Source organism: Oryctolagus cuniculus, chromosome 7, assembly GCF_964237555.1.
Source record: "Oryctolagus cuniculus chromosome 7, mOryCun1.1, whole genome shotgun sequence".
NCBI lineage: Eukaryota > Metazoa > Chordata > Mammalia > Lagomorpha > Leporidae > Oryctolagus > Oryctolagus cuniculus.
The window spans coordinates 54,435,414-54,455,269 of NC_091438.1; the positions used below are offsets into that span (position 1 = coordinate 54,435,414).

The 19,856-nt window shown below is 46.9% G+C and overlaps 1 protein-coding gene and 1 long non-coding RNA gene across 10 annotated transcripts in view; one reads left to right on the forward strand and one right to left on the reverse strand.

Moving 5' to 3' along the window:
- Positions 1–16,622, reverse strand: part of SLC22A15 (solute carrier family 22 member 15) — an 81,308-nt gene extending 64,686 nt beyond the window's left edge. For 2 of the 4 annotated variants that reach the window (XR_518141.4, XM_002715736.5), the window contains exon 1: positions 16,437–16,622. Coding sequence is in view for 2 of the 4 variants with exons in the window: in XM_002715736.5 (XP_002715782.2) it covers positions 16,437–16,523 (87 nt within the window). In the remaining 2 variants the exon portion in view is untranslated. Of the gene's footprint in view, positions 1–14,484; positions 14,756–16,436 lie in introns of those variants that run through there. The other 2 variants (XR_011390505.1, XM_070077816.1) reach the window with 2 other exon arrangements.
- Positions 16,045–19,856, forward strand: part of LOC103350088 (uncharacterized) — a 78,833-nt gene continuing 75,021 nt past the window's right edge. For 2 of the 6 annotated variants that reach the window (XR_007923495.2, XR_011390507.1), the window contains exon 1: positions 16,046–16,475. This is a non-coding gene — a long non-coding RNA (uncharacterized lncRNA). Of the gene's footprint in view, positions 16,476–19,856 lie in introns of all 6 variants that reach the window. The other 4 variants (XR_007923496.2, XR_011390508.1, XR_011390506.1 and 1 more) reach the window with 3 other exon arrangements.

Genomic DNA, 19,856 nt, shown 5'->3' on the forward strand with positions numbered 1-19,856 from the left:
GGATGATTATTTCAACTTAGACTTTTTAAAAAAAAAAATACACAAAATAGTCTACTCCTGAGTAAGACAATCTTATTTTATGAATCAGTCCTTATTAACTTAAAACTTGATGTCTTTAAATACCTTTAAAACCTTAAAATATACAATAAACATGCAAAAAAATTACAAAATATGAGCTTTCTCTATAGAATATAGTGACAAGCCCTCTAGATGGATGAGTTGACTGAGACACAAAAAGGGGGAGGGACTTGCCACAAACTCATCTCCAGTGCACAAAGAACTCCCTGCCAGTGCTCCTTCCTTGCTCTCCTGCAGGGGCATACTCATCTGTTAGGTGGATACACTCAAGAGCCAACGGCAGGGCAAGTTACCTTGTGTAGCCGACAGAAAGACAAGAGAAATCGTGACACTGTGGTGTCATCACAAAAGCTAATGTAAAACCCAACATGTCAATCTTTCCCCCAACTCTCAGTAAGCTTGAAAGGATACGGTGGTCCCAATCTATTTCGAGTAGATTGAATGTAGGCCTCTGGAGACGAACAAAGCTGCCACAGGTCAGGATGTGCGGGTGATTTATTATCACATGCCAAGGAAAACATGTTCCCAGATTTACATGCTTCCTGGCCCCATTTGCATTCTATTAAGCACGTTCTAGAAGAGGGGCAATCAGCTTATAAAAACAAAAACTTCAGTAATTACAAGAACAGAGATCATACGTTCTGCAGCAGCTATAATTACTAAGCCACTCTGACCCATTCAGTAGCCGCGCCTCCTAAGGACAATCTTAGAAGTTAACGGGTTGGTGTAATGAAAAACATGGGGCAGGGACTCAGAAGATGACTTAAGACACATGTTCCAGGACGGCGCCGTGGCTCACTAGGCTAATCCTCCGCCTTGCGGCGCCGGGCACACCGGGTTCTAGTCCCGGCTGGGGCGCCGGATTCTGTCCCAGTTGCCCCTCTTCCAGGCCAGCTCTCTGCTATGGCTTGGGAGTGCAGTGGAGGATGGCCCAAGTGCTTGGGCCCTGCACCCCATGGGAGACCAGGATAAGAACCTGGCTCCTGGCTTCGGATCAGCGCCATGCGCCGGCCGCAGTGTGCCGGCCGCAGCGGCCATTGGAGGGTGAACCAACAGCAAAGGAAGACCTCTCTCTCTCTCTCTCTCTCTCTCACTGTCCACTCTGCCTGTCAAAAAATAAAAAAAATTAAATAAAAAAAGACACATGTTCCAGTGAACACACAGCCTTCGACAGGCAAAGCAAACGAGATGCTGTCTCTCCAGAAGTGCTCTTGCCTACTACTGTTCATACCAGTAATTCACTGCACCCAGAAGGCACTTTGTCCCCTACCCCTACCCCCGATAAACATGTGAGCTTTTCCCACCCTCCAAGAGGCACCTCCATAGATCACCTCCTCCAGGAAGCCTTTCTCACCTGCTGGCCCTCCCCTCAATCCCTCCAAAGTCCTCCATTGTAGCCACTTGCCCCAAAGGCCCCCCTAGACATTTCTGGAGCAGGTGTCATTTTCTTTACCGCATGTAGTTATGGAGTTACTCATCTTATTTTTTGAAGGGCAGGATCTATATCTGATTCACCCTGGGACTCCCAAGGCCAAATTCAAGGGGAGGAATAAATCCAGGATGGAATACAAATCCCAGGAGCACATATTCCCATAATGCTAACTATGTGCTAGGTACTGCTGTAGGTTCCAGCTGAACAACTATTTTTTTTTTTTTTTTTTTTGGACAGGCACAGTGGACAGTGAGAGGGAGAGAGACAGAGAGAAAGGTCTTCCTTTTTCCGTTGGTTCACCCCGCAATGGCTGCTGTGGCCGGCGCACCGCACTGATCCGAAGCCAGGAGCCAGGTGCTTCCTCCCGGTCTCCCATGCGGGTGCAGGGCCCAAGGACCTGGGCCATCCTCCACTGCCTTCCCGGGCCACAGCAGAGAGCTGGACTGGAAGAGGAGCAACCGGGACAGAATCCGGCACCCCAACCAGGACTAGAACCCGGGGTCCCGGCGCCGCAGGCGGAGGAGTAACCTATTTAGCCACGGTACCGGCCCAAGCTGAACAACTATTAACACATCACACTTTTACCCAGATTGTTCCAGGATAAGCAACATTGTAGGTAAAAGAGGAAATGCTCCAATCCTCTAACTTGACACGTGTTTCATTTTGAAGGCCACCTTTATCAGGAGGAACTATAACTTGGCGAAAGGAGTTCATAAACAAAGAAGGGGTGTTGACACATACCCTTGTTCATAATCCAGGGAACAGCAAGACCTAGTTAGTCTTGCTGTATTAGTCAGTTCTATTCCTAGCAATCTGCAGGCAGAATAAGCATTTTCTTTCTTTCTTTTTTTTTTATTTGACAGGTAGAGATATAGACAGTGAGAGGGAGAGACAGAGAAAGGTCTTCCTTCAGTTGGTTCACTCCCCAAATGGCCCTTACGGCTGGTGCTGCACCGATCTGAAGCCAGGAGCCAGGCGCTTCTTCCTGGTCTACCACGCAGGTGCAGGAGCCCAAGCACTTGGGCCATCCTCTACTGCCCTCCCGGGCCACGGCAGACAGCTGGAATGGAAGAGGAGCAACCGGGACTAGAACCAGGCGCCCATATGGGATGCTGGCACTGCAGGCGGAGGATTAACCAAGTGAGCTATGGCATCGACCCAGAATAAGCACTTTCAACCTTTCTTATTCTTTATTCTCCCACTCCTTATAATGTCTGCCTCACCTACTCCAGGCAGGAGTATCTACAGGTGTGCACGCACATGCATACACACAAGGTCAACAGAACACATGGGGCCACAGCTCTGTCACCAGACGGATCAGAAATTTGCAGCTCTCCTTTGTAGTGTGAGCCTCAGTAAAACAGTGCTAGCCTCTCTGTGTCCTCTGATCATGTCAGTTTTGCTGTCAGAGAGAGAGAGAGAGAGAGAGAGAGAGAGAGAGAGAGAAGGCAGGAAGTAGTGATACTGCAGGATAAATGCTATGCAAGGTGCATCATGAGCGATTAGGCCAGAGAGCAATGCTTAAACTCTGCAGGCAGATTAGGTCCTGGATACCAGAGCCACATATACAGGCCAAATGGTCATAGGAAGCCAAAGACAGTTCAGTGCTTAACTAGCTAGGGGGATGTACCACCTGCACACAGAATATGGGGGTGGTTTTCCTTGGTTTGCATCTTTGGCGGTGACAATTCCATACAGCTCTCATCGTGCTCCTTTTCCCTGGAGAACAAAAATAGTCTCTCATTCTTCTCTCTTCTATTACTCTACAAATACCATGCACACAGTATTTTTGTCTAATGAATCACACCCATCAGCAGATGGGCCTTAAAGCCACAATAAGAAACCACCATCCATTCTCCTTCAGAGTGGGACTAACATCATCTCAAATAAATCATTATCTTCTCTAACTCTACCTCCAGGGAAGGGGAACAAGAGCCACAGATGGCTCACTATTTTTCCCCTTTCAATGTAATTATAATTAGAAAAATGACTAACATGCATGAGGGGATTGAAATTTTAAGTTTCAGAAAGCAAAGGTTTTAAACGCAATTTTATATTAACACCATTATGAGGTTTTATAATACTCCTCGTGAAACCAAAAAAGTATCTCATAAATTATCTCATCACAGTATCTTGCACTATGAAGTCATAATTAAGTGGCATGTTTATTTTGTAAGGAGAAAAAATAATGAGATACGGAACAATTACATGTATTGGCTGAAGTTAGGTATCTAACACTAAAAGCAGAACCAAAATGAGAATGGGAGCCACCTAACTTTGGTGCCAGAGCAAAATGGGGAAAACAAAAATCCAAGATGATGGCAGGGGCTGGCAATGCAGCACCAGCAGGTTAAGCTGCAGCTTGCAATACCGGCACCCCATAGCAGATGGCTGGTTTGGGGTCCTGGCTACTCTGCTGCTGAGCCAGCTCCCTGCTAACCTGCCTGTAAAGAAGATCCCTTGGGTGACTGCCACCCAGGTAGGACACCAGGGGTGGAGTTCCAGGCTCCTGGCTCCAGCCTGGCCCAGATCCAGCTGTGGTCATTTGGAGAGTGAACCAGCCCCGATGGAAGATTGCACGCTCACGCACTCTCGCTCTCTCTCTCTCTTTCTTCCTGTCACTCTGCTTTTCAAATAAACCTTTAAAAATGATCTTATTGTTTTTGTTCATGTTGATGTTATATACATTTAGTACTGTTATTTAATTAACTCTACTGAAAGCAGTACCTGAGCAAGACCATAATCATCTAGGCAGGATTACATGCCCAGTGGCCCCAGAATGCACCTCTTACTGCTGCTTCCTCCCCATTCTAATCCATCCACATTATGTCTCCAGATCAGTGTCCCCAAAAGTCCACATGGATCTCTTCTGGTCAAAACACAGTAAGGAATAAATGCTAAGTGTCCACTTAGCACTCCGGATCCTCCACCACATGGCCCAAATGCCAACCAGTGCACATTCAAGCTTTCTGCACTGGCTGTCAGCTGCCCAAGCACGACTTACTTACTCACTACGTGGTGTGAGAAGCACATGCAATCTGTAACCAGTATGCCTTGACCAATCCAAAGCTCTCTAACCTTCATGTGTTCTGGGAAGGCTGGACGCTAATGCTAACTCTTTCTCTAACCCGTTCCTATGGAAGTCCCCATGCAATGGTCAAAGGGAACGCTCCTCCAGTGCCCAGCAAGTTGCAGAGTGCTATATAAACAGGAGCGACCAGGGTCTCCCAAACTGTGGTGAGCAGGGTCCAACCCCTACGTCTTGGTGAGTCTGAGTTTCTGCTTTTCTAAGAAGCTCCCACAGTGCCGCTGGTCTGTGGAACAAAGGTGCAGGCTGGTCCCTCCTCTACACGTTTTCCAACCGTATTATTTCCACCTGAAACGACTTCCCATTTCTCTCGAGTGCAACCTTGAATGTGCAGCCCAAGCCAGCCGGCTTTCTGAAAGCTTAAATGAACCACTCTAGACCTTACTGCCTCCTTTCTTACTTTGCAAAGCATTAGTTAGCTACATCACTTACTGAGAAAACACTGCTTTGCAGCATTATTTAATTGTGCAGATTCAGTTACATACTAATTTTCTAATGATTTGTCACCTCCCAAAGGAGATCTACATCTCTTTAACCCAATGCACCACTCCATACACAACAGTCTACCATACATGTACTCCTGCCAGAATGGCAGAGCAAAAAGAAGTGATAAATTAAAAACCAGCAATTCTAACTTTGGTTTTCTTTTTTAAAGGTTGATTTATTTATTCGAAAGGCAGAGTTACACAAAGAGAGAAGAGGCAGAGAGAGAGAAGTCTTCCATCCACTGCTTCACATCCCCAATTGGCTGAAACAGCCAGAGCTGTGCTGATCCGAAGCCAGGAGCTTTTCCTGGGTCTCCCATGTGGGTGCAGGGGCCCAAGGACTCCAGCCATCTTCTATTGCTTTTCCAGGCCATAGCAGAGAGCTGGATTGGAAGTGGAGCAGCCAAGACTCAAAGCCAGCGCCCATATGAGATGCTGGCACTGCACGTGGCTGCTTTACCCACTACGCCACCGTGCTGGCCCCGAATTTTGGTTCTTACCACTAATGAAGACTCTGGACAAATTACTTTATCTTTCTCTCTCACAAGTAAAACGGGAATACCACCATTTGACTACCCCTCCTTCTGTTATTTCAGTTTAATTCTTTTGACTTGTTTTTAAGATTTATATATTTGAAAAGCAGAGCTTAGAGAGAAAGAAGGAGAGAGGGAGACAGAGAGAGATCTTCCACCTGCTGGTTCACTCTCCGAATGGCTGCAATGGCCAGGGCTGGGCCAGGCCAAAGCCAGGAGCCTGGAACTCCATCTGGATCTCCTAGGTTGGAGGCAGCAGCCCAAGCACTTGGGTTGTCTTCTGCTGCTTTCCTAGGAGCATTAACAGGGAGCTGGATCAGAAGTAGAAAAGCCAAGGCGTGAACCAGTGTTCACACAGGATGCCTGAATCTCAGGTAGCGGCTTAACTCTGTGCCACAATGCTGGCCTCAGCTTGACTTTTTTTATTGTTAGCAAACACCACCACTTCGCAGTACACCATATTATGTGCCTCAGGTGCAGCCAAGATGAATGAGATGCTGTCCTTTCCTTCAAGGCACACACACTCAAGTGAGAACAAAGATAGGTCCAAAGCTAGAACTACAAGGCAGACTGTGACAAATGCTGTGTTAGCCATAGTGGAAATGAAGCTCGTGAACATATAAAGGAAGCAGATGTGAATTCCGCCTAGGGAATCAAGAAATGGTTGTGAATGTGATACTTGAGCAAGAAAGTACAATACAGCTAGGGAGTTAATAAAAACAGGACTCAGGGGAAGGAATACTTCCACAGAAGCAATGGCCCCGAATCAGAAAAGCAGAGAATATACATTTAGGGAGCAATGAAGTTATCATGGGGCTAGCTCAGCTTTTCCCAAACTTCAGCCATCTGAGTGGCCCTTGCAAGTGTCTTATTTACCTGTTTCCTGTCTGCAAGTATTTACTTAGTATTCTTTTTAAAAATCAATTTAAAAATTTTTACTTAAGTAAATCAGCATAACAGCAAAGTTTTACAGCAATAGATTATTACTTGCCTGACAGAATTATAAATAAGCACAGTGTTACAATGGCAAGTGTTGGCCGGTGTGTTTTCACCTAAGGTGGGGCAGGACTGCGGAGTGGGCAGTGAAACACGGGAGCAGGTATTGTTGATACGGCCCGGCAGCTGGACCTGCCACTGCTCAACCGTTCTCTGGGTGCTCCCTCAGCTGCTCTGACTCCGTGGCCAGCTACGTTTGATTCTGTGATGAAAGGCATCCTCTTCTTCAAGGCCAGGGCAGTGAGAATGACATTGACTTCTGCTGATTCTAATGGGCTCCAGATCTTACTTTCCCTTCCCGACTGCCTGCCTTACAGACTCGACCTCCATCATCCACAAAGACAACAGCTTGACAGGGACTGCTAAACCAGCCCCTGCCATGGTATAATTCATTAAGCCTCCATAAAGTTATTCATCAATCACATATGACAATACTCCAGAAAGAATGTGAAAGTATGAAATTAAAACATGCTTATTTTGCTGCAAAAAATTTTCCAAGATCCATGCAGAGTTGTTTTTAAATAATGTACAGTTGTCATGAACTTTTTCAAATCAATCCAAGTCTCCCATGTGGGTGGCAGGGACCCAAGTACTAGAGACATCATCTGCTGCCTCCCAGGTTGCATCAGCAGGAAGATGTATTAGAAGCAGATTAGCCAGGACTTGAACCCATGTGGAATGCAGGCGTCCAAACAGCAACTTAACTGCTGCATCAAACACCTGCCTCAAGAGCCAATTTCTTCTAAGACTGCCTCTGGAGGCCAGTGCTGTGGCGTAGCAAGTAAAGCCGCCACTTGCAGTGCCGGCATCCCATATGGGCGCCAGTTCGAGACCTGGCTGCTCCTCTTCCAATCCAGCTCTCTGCTATGGCCTGGGAAAGCAGTAGAAGATGGCCCAAGTCCTTGGGCTCCTGCACCCACATGGGAGACCTGGAAGAAGCTCCTGGCTCCTGGCTTAGGATTGGCAGAGCACCAGCCATTGCAGCCATCTGGGGAGTGAACCAGCAGGTGGAAGACCCCTCTCTCTGCCTCTCCTTCTCCCTCTGTGTAACTCTGACTTTCAAGTAAATAAATAAATCTTAAAAAAAAAAAAAAAAAAAAAAAGACTGCTTCTAACAAGCTAGTACTTGAAAACTAGTACTCTGAAAACCTCCTGTTTGACACTGACTGACCCGATGCCAGTTACTGGTGTGGGGCAACTTTAAGAAATCCTCAATTTGCAAAATGGATTCAACTTTCCCGACCAGCCCTGCCAAGTGTGCAGCAAAGGCTGAGGGGTCATTTGCCAAAGCTATATTTCAGCATTTTTGTACAAAAATAAACTGATCTCGGGGCCGGCACTGTGATACAGTAGGTTAATCCTCAGCCTGTGGTGCCGGCATCTCATCTGGGTGCCGGTTCTAGTCCTGGATGCTCCTCTTCCAATCCAGCTCTTTGCTATGGCCTGGGAAAACAGTAGAAGATGGCCCAAGTCGTTGGACCCCTGCACCTGCGTGGGAGACCCTGAAGAAGCTCCTGGTTCCTGGCTTTGGATCGGTGCTGCTCCGGCCGCTGCGGCCATCTGGGGAGTGAACCACTGGATGGAAGACCTCTCTCTGTGTCTCTCCTCTCTCTGTGTAACTCTGTCTTTCAAATAAATAAATAAATCTTAAAAAAAAAATAGTGTTAGTAAATTATAACTATATAATGTTTCCTCCCAAAGCCTAAACCTCCTTTAGCTCTGGTTCTAGTTTACTCTCTTTGTTAAAGACAGAAACACTGGAGCCAGTGTTGTGGCGTAGTGGGTAAAGCTGCCACCTGTGACGCCAGCATCCCATATGGGTGCCAGCTCATGTCCCGGCTTTTCCACTCCCAATCAAGCTCCCTGCTCATGGCCTGGGAAAACAGTGAAGATGGCTCATGTGCTTAGGCCCCTGCCACCCACGTGGGAGACCCAGATGAAGCTCCTGGCTCCTGGCTTTGGCCTGGCTAAGCCTGGCTGTTGCAAAAATCTGGGGAGTGAACCAAGGGGTGGTACTCTCTCTGTAACTCCAACTTTCGTATAAAAAATAGTAGAACAGAAATTTATGCAAATATTCTGAGAAGTGCTAGCCCCACATGAGACTTTCTGCATAAATAGGATTAAGAAGAACTAAAAGGGGGTAAGGGGTAGGGGCGCCATTGTGGCATAGTGGGATAAGCCACTGCCTGCAGCATCAGCCTCCCATATGGGTGCTGGTTTGAGTTCCGGTACTCCACTTCCAGTCCAGCTTCCCACTAATGTGCCTAGCTAAGCTTCAGCCTGGCCCAGCCCTGGCTGTTATGGCCATTTGGGAAGTGAACCAGCAGATGCAAGATATCGTTCTCTGTAGCTCTGTCTTTCAAATAAATAAAATAATTTTTAAAAAACAAAGAAGAAGAAGAACTAAAGAGGGAAAAGCCCTGCTACTTTACAAGCCAAGAGTTAGGAGCTTTTCCAGGTCTCCCACAGGGACCCAAGCACTTGGGCCATCCTCCGCTGCTTTCCCAGGTGCATTAGCAGGTAGCTGGATCAGAAGTGGAGCAGCTGGGACTTGAACCAGTGCCCATATGGTATGCCAGCACTGCAGACGGTGACTTAACCCACTATGCCACAGCACCGGCCCTGAGTGTACTGGTTTCTGTAAAAAGTCTAGAAGGCTGAGTACACCCAGATGTGAACATGGCTTCCTGCTGGAGGGCAGAGGCTCTAGTGGTGGTGTTTTCTCTTCTCTGGTCTCTCTTTTCTCTACAATCAGCACATACTATTTGTGGAGTGTTATTCTGGTAGGAATCCCACGAATGGAGACATCAGTTTCTTTGAATGTTAGGTCAAGTCAGAGAGGAGATTCCCAAGCTGTGTGCATCTCTGGATTTGAGGGCCTCTTTCTTCTTTTATCTTAAAATGTTTTTATTTTCATTTTTTTGAAATGCAGAAAAAGAAGGAGAGACAGAGATCTCCCATATGGTAGTTCACTCCTCTAAAGCCTGAAACAGCCAAGGCTGGGCCAGGCCAAAAGCAGGAGCTCATGTGGGTGGTAGGGACGCAATTGCTTAAACCATCATCTGCTGCCTCCCAGGATATGCATTAGCAGGAAATTAGGTCGGAAGTAGAACTGTCTGGGATTTAACCAGGTGCCCTGATATGGGATATGGATGTTTCAAATGGCAACTTAATCCTGAGCTAAACACTGTCCCAAAGGCCTCTTTCTTGTTTGTTTTTTCCCCTAAAAATTTACTTATTTATCTGTAAGGCAGAACAAGAGAGGCAGGGAAGAAGAGGAACAGGGAGAGAGATGGAGAGAGAGGGAGAGAGAGGGAGAGAGAAGGAGAGAGAGAGGGAGAGGGAGAGAGAGGGAGAGAGAGGGAGAGAGAGGGAAAGAGAGGGAGAGAGAGGGAGAGAGCGGGAGAGAGCGGGAGAGAGCGGGAGAGAAGGAATCTTCCGTTTGCAGTTCACTCCCCAAATGACCATAACAGCCAAGGCTGGGCCAGCCCGAAGTGAAGCCAGGAGCCAGGAACTCCATCTGAGTCTTGCACGTGAGTGGCAGGGGCCCAAGTTCTCAGGACATCTTCCGCTGCCTTTCCAGTTGCTTTAGCAGAGAGCTGGATAGGGACTCAAACCAGCACTCTAATAGGGAATGCCAGCACCACAGGAAGAGACTTCACCCCCTGTGCCACACATCCACCCCAAGGTCTCTTCCTTCTCAGACTGCCTGTAATGGTGGTGATGAGCCAAGCTAGTGCTGTTAAAACCTCTCAGTCAACATTGACTGACACAATGCAATTACAGGTCCTGGGCAACTTTAAGAAACCCAAAACTTGTAAAACGAGTTAAACTTTCATGATCCAGCCGCTGCCAACAAAGCAGTAAAGACTGTGGGGTCATGTGCCATCTTGCAGCAAAGCATTCCAAGCTAGTGTTCTTTCTGTCACAGGTACATGGCTTGTCTCCCTATTTGTAACAACATTTTGTGTGCTGACTTGGAAGGCAGTACCTTCTCTGTCCAGGCACACTGCAGACAGTTGTGCGGGGCCTCGCTGAGCATGCTGCTGGGAGTCCGGGTGCTGCAGGAGCATCAGGCCGTTTCCCAATGGACACCTTTAATTCTTGAGATGTCTCAGGGCCAAAGGAGTTCTCTAAACCTTCTGGAATCTTCCTGCATCTTCACCACCTCCCTGGATGGAAATCTGGATGTCTGACAGATTTGCAACATCATCTGCTTTACACCAGGGGGCAGTGTCTGCCCAAGGTCCACAGAGGCTTTCCTGAGGGTGTACTGGGGTCAAGCGTGGCTGTGGTCTTTGACCTGTGAGGCTGCAGCCACCTAAACTGGTGAACACCAGGCAAATGTTCCCCAGATCATCACAAATTCTCAGGAGACCCAAACTCCAGGCTACCAGCTGAGGGTTCACAGAACTAAAATTTGAGGGTAGAAGCAGCATAAAAACTTGCCCATAGTGGGTTAAGTCACCACTCTGAGCATTGGTTAGAGTCTGGGCCGCTCCACTTGCGATTCAGCTCCCTGCTAATGAGCCTGAGAAAGCAGCAGAAGAAGCTACTTGGTCCCTTGCCACCCGTGTGGGAGACCTGGATGGAGTTCCAGGCTCCTGACTTCATCCTGGCCCAGCCAGATGTTCCTCTAATCAAGTGTGTCTGTGTGGTGGCCATTTGGGGAGTGAACCAGATGGAAGATCTCTCTCTCTCCCCTCTCTCCCTTCTCTGTAACTCTGCCTTTTGAACAAATAAATAAATCTTTAAAAAAAAATACACACACACACAAACAAAAAAACCCTGCTCAAAAGAGCAGAGATCCCTCCCTGGAAGACTGGTGCGTGTTTTAGAGTCCTACCAGAGAAGATCTTGCTAATGCCCTCCATTCTCACCCAGGCTGGAGCCCTGGTGGTGGTGAGAGCAGCCCAGGCACGAGCGCTGGTCTTGTGACTCACTCGTGTTTGGTGTGAATTTCATCACTTGCTTAGGGTATGAATGTCCCATGGAGAGAGAGAGGGTGACAAATACAAGCAGGTGGGAATGGCAATTGTGCCAGCTTCCTACAGCTGATAAAACTCTGCTTCATTCATCTGTGCTGAATGACCACAACCACAGACCACTTGATTAGAGGAACACTGAGTAAAAAAATGAAGAACTAGTATTCTTGCAGAGCAAACTACCATTCTCCCTTAGATGTGCCTATCCTTTAAAAAAAAAATTATAATGTACTTGAAAGGCAGAGTGACATACAGAGAGAGACAGAAATATCTTCCATCTGCTGGGTCATTCTCCAAATGGCCATAACAGCTGGGGTTGGGACAGGCCAAAGCCAGGCGCTAGGGACTCCATCCAGGTCTGCCATGTGGGTGTAGGGGACCAAAGACTTAGGCCACCTTCCACTGCTTTCCCAGGCACATTAGCAGGGAACTGGATCAGAAGTGGAGCAGCTGGGACTCAAACGGACGCCCATATGGGATGCCAGCATCAGGCTAGAGGCTTAAGCCTCTGAGCCACAGGCTGGTCCCCATCCGTCTATTCTTTGCACATTTTTTAGTTAAAAAAATTAACAAGGGAAAGCCAAATAAACGAGATTCAAGATCCCATCTACGAAAATTAACAAATGGTGGCATCTTCTATATTTGCTTCACAGATGCAGGTGCAATCTCCTTTGTCCACTCCTCAGGCCTACCCCATCCAAAGGGGCAACCAAGTTCATGAGCCAGGTGTAGACCCCTCCACGGCAAGTGCTTATACTTCTGCGTTGCTTACATCTATTCTTAAACCAAATGTGTTATTTTGGGCACTTTTGAAATTTCAATCAGACATATGACACTGTACATATCACCCTGCTTAAATTTTCATCCATATAGCTGTATATTAATCAAGTTCATTCATTTTAGCTGTTGTATTTGCAAAATTTATACCACATTTTACATAGTTCCCTTGTGAAAATCATTTAGGTGGCTTCTAATTCTTGTTATCATATACAGTGCTACAATAAATGCCCCCATGAGCACATGTTCAGGTAGGGTGAATGACCTAGGTATCCAACACTAAGTTGTAATTTTACCAGAAGCCTCTCTTCATTTTCATCCCACCTGTACTATTAGACTGCTAACACGTTAAGTGTGAAATGGTATTTTCTAGTCATTTTAATATGCCCATCCCAGGTGACTCCTGAAGTTAAACATCTTTTCACTTATTGAATACTACAGCTTCTTCCTCTGCAAAATACCCGCCCAATCACTCCACTTTCTAAAATGCTGCAAAAAGATACTGCATGGATAATACCAGCACACTGATAGTCCCAGGATCTGAAAAGTAAGGTTGAAGCTTTTGGAAAGTTTTCCTGAAAATAATGCATTCCTAAACTAGACGAGATTCATGACACAGCATCACAATTCCACTGGTGAAACCAAGGCCTCTTACAGGTTACATGTCCCTATCACTCGATGTCTTACTTTCTGTGCAAATTATACTGCAATATATGATTCATGATCTGAGGAAAGTAAGAGAGCTGGGGTCTCTGGCTTAGAACAAAGAAAGGCCCATTTTCATTTCAAGAATGAAAACCAAAGGACTGTATTCCCACCTTCCTCCACGGACAGCCAGGCACACACACATTCGCAGCAGTGCTGAGGATGGCTTCAACTCTGAATCACCATCAGAAAAGAAACAGTAACAACCTAGATAGTTATTCACATTTAAATACCACAAACAGCTCTGACCCTAGGAGAGGGCAAGTCCATTTTGAAGGTAAGAATTTCTGTAGCTGTCAAATTATCAATCTTATTGCTTATTTATAACATTTTTACATATTTTTTCTTTAACTTTTTGTTGATGTAGTTGAAAACCACTGGCCACTATTATCAAGGCATTTTCTTCTTACAATGCTAAAGAGAAATCTGCCTCTATTCTTTATATATCCGGAAACAGACCGCTATGAAAGTTGCCAATTGTGTTGGCAAGGAGTGTGAAAGGAAGTCTCTCGGTCGATGGAAATTGGATAGCAAGGATACTTTTGATCATCTACATGATGGCATCAATCATTCAAGAAACAGTTAACCTAAGGACTTCCACAGTTGGCTTCGCCGTGTGGTTTTGTCCTTTTAGTTTGAACTTGGATGTGTCTGACATAAGGGGAGTTAAAAGGCATTTAAAATATAATGACAGGGCATAGCGGGTAAAGCCACCACTTGCAGTGCTGGCATCCCATACGGGCGCCGGTTCAAGTGCCAGCTGCTCCACTTTGGATCCAGCTCTCTGCTATGGCCTGGAAAAGCAGTAGAGGATGGCCCAGGTCCTTGAGTCCCTGCACCCAGCTGGGAGACCTGGAAGAACCTCCTGGCTCCTGGCTTTTGATCAACGCAGCTCTGGTCATTGCAGCCGACTGGGGAGTGAACCAGCGGATGGAAGATCCCTTTGTCTCTCCTTCTCTCAGAGTCCTTGACTCTGACTTTCAAATAAATAAATAAATCTTAAATATATATATATATATATATATAAAAGAGTCCCAGAAGAGGATCACATAAAAGCATCTGTGTGGTTTCCATCTCCGTGCCTCTACAGCTTTGTGCTGCTCAGCGGGGCTGAGTCGTCACCAAACCACAGATGCAGCAATGACCCCTGCAGAGGGGAGGCCCCCTCTCTGGCAGTGCTGATGTGCACTTGGTTCACATTTTTCCAGAACAATGGCAAGAAAACAGCAACCTCCTTCCATGGAAGCCAAGTCAGTGAAAAGGGCTTTTTGCTTTTCCTGCTGTTGTGGGAAGCCACGCCTCATCCCCAAGAATCGTCTGAGACGCAAGCATGTAATGGCAACTCCTAGTCCTCCTACGCCACAGGCAGGCCCCCCCAAAGCCCAAAACACCTCCAACCACAGACTTGGCAGAGAGGTGTCTCAGGAACTCCACTCTCACATCCAGGACAGCTTGGGGCCCTATGGAGACCATGCAGCCCAGTGGGCTGGGTGACAAACATGTGGCAGCTGACAGGGATTCTCTTCTGCTTGGACTGGAACGGCTCCTCCACTGGCAAACACACAGCTACGGGCACCTCCCAGGCCCCATCTACAAGATAAACAGTGAGTCACTCATTCTCACACTACAACCTGGTCTTTGTATGCCACATACTGACCATATGTCCATTAAGGTTTATTGAACAATTACAGCTGTGGGCTTAGAACTCATTAGCAAATGCTAACCAGTGAGGTCAACCATAAACAGGAGCAGGTGAGGTAAACTTGAAGGTCCTGAGTCCAGAACATGCCATTGGAAACAAACTTATTCCAAGTGGGGGGACAGGGCTCACGATGACACAGGACACAGAGGGTGCAGAGAGGGAGGGGGGAAACTGGAGCTGCTCAGGGAGGAAGTGTGTTCTTTAACTCTTGATTAGAACAGAACAAGAAAGAGTAGGCTTCATGGTCGCAATTTTACTTTCTGTGCATTAAGCACTCTTTTGTCATTTAGCAAGAACATTTTTTTTCTCCCTTGGAAAAGTGCATTTAAAGCTAAAGCAGCAAGCTTAAACTTCAGGACACTAAGAGTATTTCAAAAATTTCACAGAAGTGGCATCTCATGAAAAAACTATGCATGGATTGCAGCCTCATGCAGCATGTTTCTGAGCTGAGAACTGCACCTGATTCCAAGATCAATCTATCATTTGAATGATCTTTTTCTAGCTGGTGATGAAATCAATGGCGCTCTTCAACATTTTACGTACAAAGAGAATCACTAAGTCAACTCCTCCTCCCCACACAACCCTGCCCCATCTTCCTGTTGAGCCATTGCCTTATACAATGTTTTAGCAACCAGCTGCCTGGGAGTTTACCCAGGCCCATTCCTTACTTCCTGCAGAATAACCGTTAGCACCCATTGGACTGTAACTACCTGGTTAACTGCCTGCCTGCCCCACCCGCTAGAATGCAAGCTTCCAGAGGGCAGGGACTTTCCCGCCATGGCCTTCTTGTGCTCAGCACATATTAGGTCCTCACTGTATGCACTGACTGAAGGAATGAGTAGGCTCACCATTGACATTAACATAGGGTTTGTAAATGAAATGCCTTTAGAATATTGAGAGAAGCAACGGATGTCAACAGGCCATTTAAGTTGGCCAAGGAGGAGCAAACGGCCTGGCAAAGCTAATCTGTGGCCACCTTTGGCATATGGAACCTACGTTTTTAGGTTGGGGTGTGCAAGTAGGGTCTGAGAATTCTCAACAATAAGGAAGGGTACCCAGTGTTGTACCCACACACTGTAGACGGCATTCTCCAGCTTATAAACGCCTCAGCGGGCCGGCCTCGGGGCTGAACCACTTAACCAGATGGGGCACCGAAAGCTCCTGGAACAGGGAGCCCCGTCCAACCTTAGGAAAAGCTGCCAAGTGGACACCCAAAGCTGGAGGAGGCCGCCCTAGATGAACCTTTTGTCTGTGGGTTACCGGGGCTGTGTCCCAGCTTGCACAGTGACAGTGCCACAGGTAGGGGACAAGCCCTGTCATATTAGCAGCGTCTTTTAGGAAACACCTAATGCAAATAATACAATTCTGCGTCCCCTCCTAACCAGCCCATGGCCTGAAGTACTTCCCCCTGTACACTTACTCCACCCCTCATGGTGGCGGCGTAGGGGAACCCGGACGCACCGAAGAGACCCGTAGACCTCGGCGCCGCGGGGCCCACGCAGGCCATCGCGCGGCGCCCGCCACGCCCGGGCTGCTCGCAGAGCCTCGGCCTCGGGCCCCGCGGTCCGGCCGGGAGAAGACGCGTGGCGGAGCCGGCGACCTCGAGCAAGGAAGTGGGGCGGCAGGGGCGGCAGGGGCGGCACGGACGGACTCACCTGCAGGAGCACGGCCAGCAGGAAGCACAAGTACATCTGGTAAATGCCCATCTCCCCCACAGCCTGGAACGCCTCCTCCACCTCCATGGCGGGCCCCGCGCGCACGCGAGTCCTCAGGCGCCGGCAGCGGCGGCCCCGCCGCGGCGGCGGAGATGCGAGCGCGGGCGGCGGGGCCGGGGCGGGCCGGGGCGGGGCGCCTGCGCGGGCGGCGGGGCCGAGGGGCGGACCGCGGCGGGGCCGGGGCGGGCAGCGGGCGAGCGGGCGAGCTGCCCGGCGGCGAAGGGTGAGGGGGGGCGCTGACGAGGCGGCCTCGGGGCTTCCTGTTCAAAAGTCTCGGGGCGGGCGGTGCGTGCCGCGCGGAGCCCGAGGCCTGAGGAAGTGGGGCGCGCGCGAGGCGTCTCGGGTGGAGACGCCCCGCGTGGGATCCGCAGGGCGGATCCGCGTTGTTTGGCCTTTTGCGCAAACCCGGGGACCGCGCGGGCGCGGGGAGTTCCAGAACCTTCGAGGCAGGCACCGTGCTGTGCCGCGTTTCCCCGCAGGCCTGCCCGGTGGCTCAGCGCACAGGGGCCCGGCCCGTGACGGCAAAGCCGTGAGGTAGCCTTGAAGGAGGGCAGGTGCGGTGGGCCAGGCTTCAGAGGTGAAGACACAGGTTGAGCAGGGGCCGATGTGCCCGCAGACCCCAAAGCTTGATTCTTGGTGCATTTTTAACAGCCGCATAGTCCAGCCCGAGACCCCGTCCTGGTTAATACTGACGAGAAATGGCTGCCGGCTGGTGTCCTTGTCTTGCCAGCGACCTAGCTGTGCTTCTAGAATTCTCCATGGGTTATGGTGTCTGCTGTAGAGTACTGGTAGCCTACCCTTTACTGGCCACCTTCTTTCTTAGGGTAGCAGTTAGAGGAACGCCCACGGTAGTTGGATACCATAAACTGTCACAAGAGAGTTTTATTTTTGCTCTTTCAATGAACACTTTCTCTATGGGTTTTCCTGAACGAAATGCCTTTCTTGAGCTGTTTCCCGGGACTTCTGGACATGATCAGATGTTGAAGTTTAACAGATATTTTGTTTTTATTTCTTAACCTGATCCTGTTATTTTTCCTCCTTGAATCTGATCACCTGGTATGTTATGGCTGTAGGGTTCTGGGTGTTGAACTTCATTGGAATAAGTTCTGCTTGATGGTGATTTTGTTATTTACTGCTGATTTTGACTTGCTAATGTTTTGTCTAGAAGTCTGCATCTGTGATTGGTGAAAGGGGCCTATAATTTTCTTCCTACTGCTCTTGTTTGAATCTGGCAGTAAGATTATAGTAGCTTCATAACATGAGTTGAAACTCTCCTTTTAAGCCTCGGGATTTAGCTTACTGTAGGGAGAGAGAGGGATTTGTATGGCTTTGTGTTTCTTCTCGAATCACTTTTACTTATTTTTTTCTAGTTTTTTTTTTTCCTTAGAAATGTTTCTATTTTGTTTGGTTTTTCTATTGTTTCTGGAATAAACTTGTTTACATTGTTCTAGGGTTTCTAAAATTAATTTTTAAATTTGTATTTAGTTTCTTTATTTAAAGGGTAGAGAGATAAAGACTGAGATCTTGCATCCGCTGGGTCATTACCCAAATGCCTGCAACAGCCAGGACTAGGCCAGGCTGAAGCCAGGAGCCAGGAACTCCCTCTGGCTCTTCCTGGCAGCAGGTGGTGGGAACTCTGTGAGATGCTTGAGTCATCATCTGCCGCCTCCCAGGGTGTGCATTCGCAGGAAGCTGGAATCAGAAGCAAAACCAGGACTCGAACCCATGCAGTGTGATATAGGAGGTGGACTCACCCAGTTCTGCACCAAATGCCTGCCCCTTTCCTGAAGTTTTTAAGAATCATATTCCAACTGTATTTATGTGCTACTTTTTGTTCTTTAAGTATTATTCATTTTTATTGTTCTGCTCTTACCATTTTTACCATTTTAATTGTTCTGCTAGAGGTTGTCTGCCTTATTTTTTTTAAAGAACCAGTTTCTGTTTTATAATTTCTTCCATTATCTCTTTGTTTACTAGTTTGTGGATTATTTGAATTCTTTCCTTTTTTTAATCAACTTTTGTTACTCTGTAGTTCTTCTACCTAGGTGATAGGCTTTCAGCGTGCCCTTTTAAAGTATAATTATATGGAAAGCTGTACATTTCTTTTAAATACTATTTTGCTTTTTCCCTTATGTAGCACTTCTGTTGTCCTTAGTTTTAAATATTTCATGACATTGTAATTTCCTCTTTAACCAGTGAGCTACTTTTAATGCTTTTTTTAAAGTTTCTAATTAAAGGTTGTTGCTGTATCTAACCCTGTAATGTTGTTGATTACTGACTTAAAAGATGATATTAGATCTTGGAAATGAAGCTTGCTTAAAACCTACTATGTGGTCATTTTTAAATATGTCCTTATGATTTGAAAATAACATATAGTCTGCATTTGTTGGCTACAAGATTTTCTGTAATAGATCAAACTGGTTAATTTTATTGGAGTTTTCTGTTACTGAATTGGCTATATCAGCTTTTAAAAAAGATTTATTTATTGGAAAGATAGATTTACAGAGAGAGAATCGATGTTCCATCCACTGGTTCACTCCCCTAATGGCCACAATGGCCAGGGCTGTGCCAGGCCAAAGCCAAGAGTCCAGGACTTCTTCCCAGTCTCCCACATTGGTGCAGGGGCCCAAGTGCTTAGGCCTTCTTCTGCTGCTCTCCCAGGAGTATTTGCAGGCAGCTGTATTAGAAGTGGAGCAGCTGGGTCTCTAACCAGCATCCATATGGAATGTCGGCATCACAGGTGGTGGCTTAACATGCTATGCCACAATGCTAGCTCCTATTATCAGTTTTTAATAAATGTGTCAACATCGTCTGAAATTTTTACTGTTTTTGAGCTTTTATTAAATTGTCTCTTTATATCTCTGTAGGCTTATAATAGTATTAACAGATTGATTCCTTTTATCATGAAGAAATAGTTCTTTTCATGCTTTTTGTCTTCATTTTTATTTTGTCTGGTGCTAGCATTGCATCATCCCTGTTTGTTGTTGTTAATATATTTTCTTGTAATCTTTTTATTCTTATATCAATTTTCTGTTTCAGTCCTTTCAGTTTTGTTTTGTTTTAGTCATATTTGTGGAAGATCTTTTTTTCGTCTTAGTTGATAGTCTGTTTTTTAATACCTGAGTTAAATCATTTATATTTATTGTGAGTGATTTAAAGTTATTTCTACTATCTCATTTTGTGTTCTCTAGTTACTATCTTCTTTCTTTTTCCTTTCTGGCCATCTGTTGAGTTATTGAAACTTTAAAAAATTTTTTTCATTTATTTATGTATTTGAGAGACAGCAAGAAAGAGGAGAGAGAGAGAGAGGCAGAGAAAGCTCTCAACCATTTGTTTACTCCCCAAATGCCTGCAAAGGCT